We start from the raw sequence: 12,434 nt of genomic DNA on the forward strand, positions 1-12,434 counted from the left end.
TCAGCACTTCAATATCAAGTGACCCTGCCATTGCCTCTTTAGCACTGCTCAGCACTTCAAAATCAAGTGACCCTGCCATCGCCTCCTCAGCAGTGCTCAGCACTTCAAAATTAAGTGAGCCTGCCATCGACTCCTCAGCACTGATCAACTTACCAACATCAAGTGACCCTGCCATCGCCTCCTCAGCATTGCCCAGCACTTCAAAATCAGGTGACCCTGCCATCACCTGCTCAGCACTACTCAGCACTTCAAAATCAAGTGACCCTGACATCACCTCCTCAGCACTACTCAGCACTTCAATATCAAGTGACCCTGCCATTGCCTCTTTAGCACTGCTCAGCACTTCAAAATCAAGTGACCCTGCCATCGCCTCCTCAGCAGTGCTCAGCACTTCAAAATTAAGTGAGCCTGCCATCGACTCCTCAGCACTGATCAACTTACCAACATCAAGTGACCCTGCCATCGTCTCCTCAGCACTGCCCCGTACTTCAACATCAAGCATACCCACTGCATCTGCTAGGCATTCCACTTTTGTTCAACCTCTAAAAGCTGCTCCAATAGACCCTGCTGATTGGCCATCTGTTTTATCTAATAATGTAAGAACAGATTTTGTCATTAGAGGACCATTTAATATTAAAACAACTTTTAAATTTACAAAACTAAAAGATGGAAGAAGATGTCAGCATCAGTATTTCAACAGAGTCCTTGTCAATGGAGAAAAAATTAAAAGAAGTTGGCTAATGTACTCTAAAAAAAATGATAGTCTCTACTGCTTCTGCTGCAAACTATTTTCTCATAAAGATTTTAAGTTGATTAAAGAAGGTTTAAATGACTGGAAAAATGCAAGCCAGTTGCTCAAGACCCATGAGGATAGCCAGGAGCATACTTCAAATATGGCAACATGGAAAGAATTGGAGGTCCGTCTTGCCAAGGGGCAAACCATCGATAAACAAGAGATGGCACTTGCTGAAACTGAGAGAAACAGGTGGCGTCAAGTTCTTACTAGATTAATTTCCATAATTCAGTCCTTAGCTGAAAGAAACATGGCTTTAAGGGGGTCTACAGACACTCTGTACAAACCAGACAATGGTAATTTCCTGAAAGAGGTAGAGCTTATGGTCAAATATGACCCAGTAATGATTTCTCATGTTGAAAGGATAGGACAGGACAGTGGCCGTCACATACATTACTTGGGCAAGAGAATACAAAATGAATTGATAGACTCAATCAGTGCCAAAATACTTGACACAATGGTTGAAGAGATCAAAATATCGAAGTACTACTCCATTATTTTGGATTGCACCCCTGACCTTAGTCATAAAGAACAGCTTTCTGTTATTATAAGAATTGTGACACTGGAAGAACCACCAAAAATTAAAGAACATTTCATGGGCTTCCTTGTAGCAGAATCATCGACAGGAGAAAGTTTAGCATCTCTCATCCTCAATAAGCTGGAGGATCTTAACATTCCCTTTCAGGACTGTAGAGGCCAATCCTATGACAACGGTGCCAACATGAAGGGAAAGAATAAAGGAGTCCAGGCTAGGCTGCTTCAGCAGAACCCAAGAGCCTTTTTTGTCCCATGTGGTGCCCACACTTTAAATCTGGTGGTAGCTGATGCTGCTAAGACCTCAACAGAGGCAGTTGGCTACTTTGGATATTTACTGAAAATCTTCACACTGTTCTCAGCATCCACATATAGATGGGCTATCCTCCTGAAACATGTCAAAATCACTGTAAAATCTTGGTCCGATACCAGGTGGGAAAGCAGAATTAAAAGCATTGAGGCAGTAAGGTACCAGGCTGGCCAAGTCCGAGAGGCTCTTCTGGAGTTGAGGGAGATTAATACAGACCCTGTGGTGAAAGTCGAAGCCCAGTCTTTGGCTGAGGAGCTGGGATCATATCGGTTTTCTATTTGCACTGTGATATGGTATGACATTCTCAACAACATCCAGCGTGTGAGTAAACTGATGCAATCAACCTCCATGCAGATAGATGTGGTTGTCAGCCTGCTGCAGAAGACAAGAGATTCCATCACCTGCTACAGAAACACAGGGTTTTCTGATGCTCAGTCAATTGCAAAGGAGATGTGTGAGGAGATGAACAGGGAGCCAGTGCTTAAACAAAAGCGACTGAAAACAACTAAAAGGCACTTTAGCTATGAAGCAGCAGATGAGCCTATTGGTGATGTGCTGAGGAAAATGGAAACCACTTTTTTTAATGTCTTGGTGGATGCAACCCTCTCTTCACTTGATGAGAGATTCCAGACCTTGGTAGCAGTTAATGACAAATTTAGAGTTCTTGTAAACTTTCCCCATTTGACAAAACCAGAGGTGGTAGAGCAATGTCAAGCCTTGAGCACTGATTTAACTGTTGATGGACAACCAGATATTGATGGTACAGGGCTTGCTGAAGAAATGCTAAGTTTCCCACATTTTCCATCACAAAATATGACGACTTTGGAGCTCTTGACTTTTGTTCAGGAGAAAAGGTTGACAGAAATATATCCCAATCTGTTAGTAGCACTTAGAATCTCTGCCACTCTTCCTGTTACAGTGGCTGCTGCTGAACGGAGCTTTTCTAAGCTCAAACTTATTAAAACCTATCTGAGATCGACCATGGAGCAAGAACGTCTCAGTGGACTTGCCATTATAAGTATAAATCATGTTGTCTCACAACAATTATCATATAATGATGTTATAAATGACTTTGCTGCAAGAAAGTCAAGGCGGGTACGGCTGTAAAACAACACTAGATTTCATCAGCATTACTTTGCTCAAGTTTGCACTACTTTTGTTTAACTTTTTGATTGATGTTTGCACAGTTCTTATGTTTATATTGTATACTTCGTTTGGAGTTATTTATAGTGATCTGTTCGGTTCCGTTGTATAAATACTGTTATTTATATATATATATATATATATATATATATATATATATATATTGCGTTTAGCACCTGTTTCTTTAACAATAAAAATGTCATAAACCAGCATGTTATTTTGTGTGTGTAAACTCTAAATTTTGTGGTGGTATCATCTGCTAGGGGGCATCAAAAAAAATCTTGCCTAGGGCACCAAATTGGATAAGGCCGGCTCTGCTGGCGATTTTCTACAGGGCTGAACTCTGGATGATAAATATTGTAGAAATGGGTGCAGCGTGTGTGGTTTGGACCCCCTGGGACTCATGTGCAGTGCACACGGGCCCCTATTACAAATACACCACTGGGACAGCGAGTTACATAGTCAGAGCTGCAAAGCTGACGGCTTGACCCTCACATGAATATAGGGGCATGTAGATTATAAGTACTGCTAATAGTTCTTCATCTACAGATTGCAGTAATCAAGAGGGGCATTAAGGAGTCAGAGGCTGCTTAAGGTATCTTGGGCCCTGGTCTTGTAGGGCTTTAAGAAAGAGGTGGTGAGTATCCGCACTAGATTTACTCCTTGGTTACCAATACGGAAGAAAGAAAGACGACTTTGCTGGGGTCCTGCTTGTCAGAATCTAAATGTCCTAGTAGAGTGTATATGTGTAGGGAAAATGTGTGTAGAATTTTAAGTGCAATAATATGTAACTTTTAATTGTTTTAATACATAAAAGGACAATACTCCTGAAGAAAGGTCACTTTGAGCAACCATATATGTTGCCTTCCACATCATTCGATGGTTGGCGACCATCGAATGATGTGGGTGTTCCCCTGCAGGCTGCAAATGGATGTTTATGTAAAACATTAATTCGCATGCTGTGCGAACGTACGCGCTGTGTGAATGGTAGGTCGCTGTACCACTATTCACAAGGCGGGATCTGGTTTACTCGCAAGGCTGCGAATATGCATCCGAGCCAATCAACAAGAATAACCCCCTATATGAGCACTAATCTCTGCGGAACAAATGTATTCCTGCCTAAGAACTACTCGTAGCCTACTGCCGATTGCATGAATAGTATTTGCCAGGAAGTTGGTTTTATTTTGAAGCTACAGCGTGAAAATTATTACGCTGCCTACTTTACCGATACTGAACAAAAATTTGCTCCCCATTTTGGGGTAAATTACATCATATTTGAAACTACAAAAAAAATTACAACTGAGAATAATTTCCATGATAGTGAATGTTTATTTGTGAGTGTTTTTCCTTTTTATGTATTAAAACAAGTAAAAGTTAAGTTTTATTGCACTTAAAATTGCGCACACGCGTTTTACCTACAGATATACACTGATAAACAGTGCTCCAGGAGTCCATTTTTTTTCTTTCATGTTGTGTATCATATAGGGCTTTGTAAGAATGTAAACCAGATTCACCATCGGGATTTGGAATATGGGTCAAAAGTCATTAGGTCGACACAAGCAGAAGGTCAATATGGTAATGGTCTTACCTGTGTGGACACATGGCACAGGGGTTTCTTTAATATGCAGGGTGAAGTCATGCGCTGAAATAAGGGGTGGATTGGTGGGGTGGGGCATCCCCCCCCCCCCACATTGACTACAGTGCTGGCTCCTACATAGGTACAGGTGCCGGGTTCTGGACACAATGTTACACAGCAGCAACTGGGTCCTGTTTTTGAGCACGAGTTGGCACAGTAATGTCACCCCTCATCAGGTGACACCCGCTAGTGAAGCCACTGGTTGACACAGAAAAAGGTTGGCATGAGTTTTTTGTGATTTTTTTTTTATTTATTTTTTTTACTTTTTTTTAAACTTTTTTTATACTTAACCATTCACGTGGACTGTGATTGGGAACAGTAAAGTGTCCCGAGCGCAGCGAGACACCTGGCTGAAGCATGGTGACTGAAGCGAGTGTATGCAAGGAGACCCAGTATAGTAATTGGGGGTCCATATATCCTTTTCAGGTGTCAACCTTTTGTTCTTACAAACTTTCCCGATTTCGTCCTTGGGTGTGTTGAACTTTTGGGGTCAACCTAATAACTGTTGAGCCTATAATCCACACCCTCGCCACAGATATATTGTCGGCTGTGCAACACAGCCAACGCCTGTATATCTAAAGATTTATATGCGCTGCCAATCTGCCAACTGGCTGTACAGCCGCGCCAGGAGCTGCCAGTGATTGACAGCTCCTTTGTTATGTCTGTTTCGATGGTTCAGACTGTGTCTGTGGAGAACATGCTGCTCGATCCATCTGTAGATATATCTGCAGGTCACTTCATCTGCAGATATATCTACAGTACTAGTATGCATCCAACTTTAGTGTGAAGCCACTTTCCAAGTCAAGATTCTGTACATGTTAAGTAATTCTGAACCACCAAGTGTAAGTTCTGTTGGTTGGCAGTGCTGCCATCTTGTCTTTTGCCCTATCATAAGGACCTTTGTTTTATCAGGGTTCAGTCGCAGCCAGCTGGCACTAATATGCTCATAAAGCTCAACAAGTTTGTCATTTATTGCAGTTATTGGCTTCTGTTTACTTGTAGTAAAGGACAGATACAGCTGTGTATCCTCTACAAAATAATGGTTACCTAGGTCGTTACATCTAATTCATTCAACCAGTGGTAGAATGTCTCCTGCACAAAGCATGGATTATTCTCTCCAGGCTCAGTGTGTTGTTAGTGAGGCTCCTTTCTGTCGGACACCTGATCTATTGTCAAAGCCTATTATCCAAGCAATGGTTCCTAAGCTTGTGCCTTCCGTTAGTGAGTAAGCAAACTGCCCATCCAGCTTGTGGGACCCCTGACTTACCTGGCTCCTCAATGTCGGGCTTGGAAATGGTTGACCACAAAACAGCCACTGGCGATTGACCGATTTAGTTGTTGTAGCTTCCATTCAACTCTATCAACCCGCTGCATGCATAGTCCGAGCCAACACATAGTTACATGGTGGTGGAGGTTGTTTGGGAGGACTGTACTTGGATCAGGCTTTATTAAGGGCACAGTACTCTTAACACATTAGTATGAAGAAAAACATGCGCTCTAGAATATAACTGGGTGCTTGGGTAAAGTAAAGCTGAAGCAAGTTTAACTCATCTTGCATATCCTGGAAATCCAGAAAGAAAAAGAAGATGCAGGACCTGGATCACTTAATTACACCCTTTGTTATCTAACATACATGTGCTCTGTGTTTACATGCATGCTACATAGTTAAACCATACCTCCCAACTGTCCCAATTTATGCAGGACAGTCCCATTTTTGGGGGATGGGACAATCCGAGGCAGCAGTTTCCTGTGGTGGGTGCAGTTGGGAGTCCTCCTGTCACTCACTGAGAGGGAGGGGCAGGGGCAATGCCATCATATCACAGAGTGCTGGGCATACCCCCACAATGGTTAAAATGGAGGTATGGCTTGCGATTGTGGCACTATTTGTGAGGCCATGCCTGGGGCCACATCCCTTTTGCAGAGCACGCTGGCCCGTGGCTTGCAGGGGAGCCTATTTCATTGATCCAAAAGTTTGGAGGCATGGTTAAACATCAGAAATCGTCACTTTTATCTTAAGTTCATTAACTCAGTTGTTTGACATGTTCTTATTCCTTGCTGTACAGTGTTCTCCATATGCTTCTTCCTTTTCTTCAGAAGTCCTGTATTTCGTTTTATTTCTTCCCATTTTGTTATCTTCATTTTCATTTAGACTCTCCTCACAGCTATATCGATGAGTGCCATCGCCACAAATGGCGTAGTACCAGGTAATTACATCTTCAGCTAGAAAACTGTGTAAGAACCTACTGCCTCCAAGAACTTTAAACATTTACAGTGCACATCAAGTGCATGACTTCTGTTGCTAAGGCTAAATTAAAAATGCAAGTATCTTAATACATCAATTGCAATTTTATTTATATACTGTAGATGGATGTTTATCTTGTTAATAAATATATTGATATAAATATAATATGGGATGTATTCATAGAGCTGAATTCAATTGTTTATCCCTCCTTGAGCTCACGTCTAAAGTGACGGCAGACTGTGGCGCGATATTATAATGTTGCTCTTTGTTGCACTCATTAAGGTTGGGTTTAACCAAGTAAAGCAGCTAAGCCTAATTAGACTAATGGGTACCACTCAAAAAGTGCTGTTGGGCCACTGACAGGCAGCACAATTTTAAATAAAAGTTCAGGGGATTGCCTTGGGGCCCACCAAGCTGCTGGGCCCCATAACCAATGCATTATCTGCACTTTTTTTAAATTGTGCTGCTGGTCAGTGGTACAGGAGCATGAGCTGGGGACCCGGCATTGGGGAGAGTGTGAAACTATCCCTGGGAAATAAGTGCATCAGACCAGGCGGTGGAAGCAGGAGACCCGGTGACCTTATAACATCCAGCACTGATGAGAGGAGGTATACAGTGTCCCCGTACTGAGGGTGTTAGGAAGGGACAGAGAAGATTATGAGGTAATACCTGCTGTCCCAACTTTTTCTTCTGTCCCTTCCAAGGGACATTGTGATGAGGGGCATGGGGAACCATTCATCATATCCAACAAATTGACTTTGATATTTATCACTCGTTGATATTTGGGTTACTTAGTACGATCTGTTTTTCAAGGTCTAGCTTGACAACTGAAAGCATATGCACCTATATATGGAGATTTGAATTTTTAGATGCATATCTTTTCATTTACAATATATTAATTTAGTATGTTATTTATCTGCACATATTACTCAGAGCTTTACAGATAATATTTCTGTCTCTCAGCAGCAGAGTATTTTTGAATATTGTAGGAAACTAGACCAACCATGGGAAACCCACACAAACATGGGGAGAAATTAAATCCCCGCACAGATAGGGCCTTGGTCAGGAAGTCATCCTGTATTGGTTGTGCATGAACTGCCATGCAGCCCAATAAAGTGGTGACATCCCTACCTGGAGAAGTGCTCTTAAGATATATTAATGATTGACCTATGGGTAGCTAATTTTGAATTATTACAGGACGATGCAGGCAGCACTCACAGGGGTCTGATAGCGGTAAATAAAGGACCAGAGTCTATTTACTGATTGATGTTTCAATCTACAGTATTTAATGATTTTTACTACCCACCACCAAAGTGCACGATCACTGGCTTCTGGCTGCGGGTCCCCAGGAACTGACCTGTCAGCGATGTCTGCTCTACTACGTGTTCCAGACTCAGCAGCTGGTTGCCAGGTAACAAAAGTGCAAACAGTAGAAGGATGCATGGAGATAAAGAATATATACATAATACAACAAGAGCAACAAAAGTCATCTTAAAATCTAGTACAAAAACTAATTTACTATATAACACAAAATGGCAAATAATTAAATGTAATCCAAAAATGAATTACGTATAGGAAACAATTAAAGCTCAGGAATTCATTAAGCTCCAAAGACACTATCGGCTGTAACCGATGTAGCCATCTTGTTTCATGTTGGAACAGAAAATGAGATCTATCACCGCCTCGAATTCTCTTTGGTTCCTGATCTATAATCTTGTACCGAAGTGTTGACAAGTTGTGTTCATGCAGTTTAAAATGACGGGCAATAGGTGGAACTGAATTCTGGCCCTTGAGTGCAAACCTAATAGTGGATTAGTGGAGCGCCATGCACTCCCTAAACTGAATGGTGATGGTTTTTCCCATGTATAGTAATCCGCATGGGGCATCTGATAATATAAACCACATATATGCTTGTACAGGTCAATGGCTATACGTTTGCCAGTTTGGGGGGTGGGAAAAAAATTATCCGGTTTCAAGATATCAACAGATAGTGCACCTGTAGCATCCTGGTTTATGGGTCATAAAATGAGTAGTAACCGGAGTATGTCTACCAGTAATATCATTGTGAACAAGCCAGTCACACACTGTCTTCCCTACTCACAATTCTGAGAATTCATAGAAATTCAGATGATCTTGATCACACCATTTTAAAAATTGACAACATGGCCATCAAATTCAGGTGATGTCAGTTTCTGGGGACCCGTGGCCAGAAGCCGGTGATTGTGAACAGTGGTGGGTATTTAGGTGAGCTAACATGTTTTTGTACTTTTTGATTCTAATGAAAATCTTTAAATAGATAAAAACATCCATCAGCAAAGAGATTCTGGTCCTTATAATTACTGCTGTCAAAGTCCTGTGAGTGCTGCCTGCCAGGGCCGTCTTTCCCATTGGGCATGTTGGGCACATGCCCAGGGTCCCTAGGACCTAGAGGCCCAATGGGATAGACGGTGGGGGTCTGGGCTGTGGGGTTCAGGCTTATACCCTAGCTCGCTGTTCTTCCGGCAGCATGACCTGTGAGGGGGAGTTGCTGGCCAATACTACAATTCCCTAGGTGCCCTACGGGGGGACTCAGCACCTACTGATGAGCAGCCCTCCTGCTTTTGCGTGCAGTGCACATGGCTGGACCCAGACCGCTGGGGGGGAAGTCAAGGTAGGAATTTGCAGGTGGGGAGGGTGTGCCGCCACGGGGAGTCTGCCAGGGGAGGCTGCCAGGGGGTCCTCCCGGCAAACTAATTCACAGGGGGGGAAGGCTACCAACGCAGGCTGCAGGTGGGCGAGGGGCCTGCCAGCAAACTAATTCATTGAGGGGGGGGCCCAGTGAATAAGTTTTGCCTGGGGACCCTCACTAATGTTAAGACGGCTCTGCCGCCTGCATCGTTCTGTAAAAATGCCTAGCCATGATAAAAGGAAGATATGTCTAAATGTAAGTTAAGCCTATGCACACTAATTTCTCTTATCATGAATTCTTAGATGCTGTTATTTCTTTTAATATTTGATATCATACAGCCATTTTGTGTATAATGGACACATATATATTGTAGTCAAACCAGTCTTTTTTTTTCTAGAACAGTATGTAAAACAAACAGAAATTTAGTAATGTTGCTTCTTATTTGCAGCTGGTGGTTCATACTTCATGATTTCTCGATCACTTGGTCCAGAATTTGGGGGAGCTGTGGGTCTCTGCTTTTATTTAGGTACCACGTTTGCCGGAGCCATGTACATACTGGGAGCAATTGAGATCCTCTTGGTAAGAGACCAGTTTTTTTTTAGTTTTTTTTTATTTGTAGTGGTTGTATATGAGTTCTGATTTAACTAGGGTATACTTACCTATTTTCCAATATTCCCTACTATGAGCAGGGATGCCGACAGGTCGGCTGGGCCCCGATAAAATGGAGGGGTTATGTGGCCCCTGGGTTGGACCTCGGGGCGGGTGCATGGTCATGGTCCGAAAAAAATTTTTTTTAGTACCCACCAAACAGATAAACAGATTGGACAGGAATCTTTAGGTGTGTACTTATTTTAAGATTGAATTTACAGCTGTGAGTTTGGATGCCAATTTCATCTCCTAATTACTGGGATTTGAAGTGGTTCCTTTGAAAGATATTTCTACCATGTCAAACAGGAAGTATGGCACTGGGCGACGATAGATAAGTGGTACTATCGTTGAAAAGTTTAAGGTCACTTAGAAATGTACTTAATTTTTTCAATGAAGATAACATTAAGTTAATCAGAATTACTCTATACATCAGGAGTGGGGAACCTTTTTTGTTCCAAGGGCCGTTTGTATGGGGAAAGAAATCCTTCCGGGTCCATATGTAAACATTTATTTGACAAATTGTCTTGCTGCAGCCGTCCCACGCTCCGGCGGCTGCCGCTGAATAGGACTGACACTCTCCGGCTGCTGTTGATTAAGAGGAATCTTGCAGGAACTACCGACCTCTCGCGAGAATTCCCCTGTACTTGACTCCCGGCAAATCCTCCGGGCAGGTGGGCGGGCCACTCAGGCCGGCTATGGGGGCCTTTAGTGTTATGAGGAAGGTATACCAAATAAAGCCAATTCTGGTGTTATAGGGATATCATTGACCACATTAGCTGTGAAATAATTAATAACCTTGAAGCCAAAAGCCACGGATTATTAGGCATACTTAACCCCTTCCCGACATTGCCTTTTATGCTAATTTTTTTTTTTTTTTTCCTCCTTGCGTTCAAATAAGCGTAACTTTTTTAATTTTCCGGCTATATAGACACATGAGGGCTTTTTTTTTGCGGGACAAGTTGTACTTTGTAATGGTACCATTTACTATACCGTATAATATTCTGGGGAATCAGGAAATAATTCAATGTGGGGTAAAAAAAAAAAAAAACGCCATTCCACAATTTTGCGCTGGTTACGGTTTTTTTGGAGTTCATAGTTCGTTTAAAATGATGGGTTATCTTTATTCTATGGGTTGTTACGATTCTGGTGATACCAAACTTATATAGTTTTCGTTATGTTTTACCACTAAAAAAAAAATCGCAACTTTTACGGTTTTTCTAATTTGCGTTGCGTCGCCATGTTCTGCGGCTTATAACTTTTTTATTTTTCCACCTACGGACCTGGGTGAGGGCTCATTTTTTGCAGGCTGAAGTGTACTTTTTAATTAATTTAATTATGGGATATGGGCGACTTTCTGATCTCTTTTAGTTATTTTTTTTTGGGTACGCGATGCGACCAAAAAACGTAGTTTTGGCGTTTGGAATTATTTTCCGTTTACGCCTTTAACCGTGCGGGATAACTAATGTTATATTTTAATAGATCGGACTTTTAGGAATGCGGCGATACCAAATATGTTTATTTTTTTTTTTTTTTTTACTTTTACTACAAGGCCCCCTAGTGTACTTGACCACTAGGGGGCGCGATCGCCTGTACTAGGTTCAGCCATAGAGCTCTATGGCTGAACGTAGTGATTTTATGCACTTCCTATTACATCCTGCCTCAGGCAGGATGTGATAGGTATGCAGACACGGCCAGCACAGGGGTCTACATTAGACCCCTGGCTACCATGGCAACCGATCGGCACCCTCCGATCTCGCTGCGGGGGGCCCCGATCGGCGCCGGAGGGGGGCGCCCCCCCTCCGATCAGCTATTTAAGCACTGCGGTCGCTTTGCCCGCGGTGCTTAAAGGGTTAAACGGCCACGATCGGCGAACTCGCCGCTCGTGGCCGTGAGAGCAGGGACCTGGCTGTAATATACAGCCATTACCTGCTCTCTTTCAAGCCAGCTCACTCCGTGAGCTGGCTTGATTCCCCCTCAACCGACATATGACGTAAATGTACGTCATATGTCGGGAAGGGGTTAAAGGCAGTGATATAAATCTGCAGATTGGGAACCACACTTGTAACAATTTGAATTAGTTGAGTCCCCTATTAAACATCTCCTGTTGGCAGATAAATAAGCGCTATGTAACATATTTAGTAACATCAGGGTATAAAGTAGTCATGCAGAGGTGGGGGACTCGTTTCTCTATGCCACCTAATTACACCCCCTCCCCTCCCCGCATTAGGCAGAGACAGGGCCAGTGGTAGGTTTTTTCGCATCCCCCTGCAAACTAGAATGCATGGAATTACTGTGAAGGACCAATGTGGAGGTTAAAATGTTCCACCTCACTTTAATCCCTGCATGGCAGTGTAGGAAGAGTAGGGTAATAGGGTAAGTGCAGGCCTTGGCATGGGAACGAAATTAGTCGTTTGATGATATATGTTGGGAAGTTGAGAAAGTCAAGAGGTAACATTGTAG

General features: G+C 42.7%; 1 protein-coding gene across 2 annotated transcripts in view; it reads left to right on the forward strand.

The window, feature by feature from the left end:
- The window catches only part of SLC12A4 (solute carrier family 12 member 4), a 104,968-nt gene that overhangs the window by 35,635 nt on the left and 56,899 nt on the right, over positions 1 to 12,434 (forward strand). The window contains exons 5-6 of one of the 2 annotated variants that reach the window (XM_083164792.1): positions 6,566 to 6,620; positions 9,775 to 9,905. In XM_083164792.1, the coding sequence (XP_083020918.1) occupies positions 6,566 to 6,620; positions 9,775 to 9,905 (186 nt within the window). The remainder of the gene's footprint in view (positions 1 to 6,565; positions 6,621 to 9,774; positions 9,906 to 12,434) is intronic. The other variant, XM_083164793.1, reaches the window with a different exon arrangement.

This window comes from Crinia signifera, chromosome 11 (assembly GCF_055691185.1).
Source record: "Crinia signifera chromosome 11, ASM5569118v1, whole genome shotgun sequence".
Classification (NCBI taxonomy): Eukaryota; Metazoa; Chordata; class Amphibia; order Anura; family Myobatrachidae; genus Crinia; species Crinia signifera.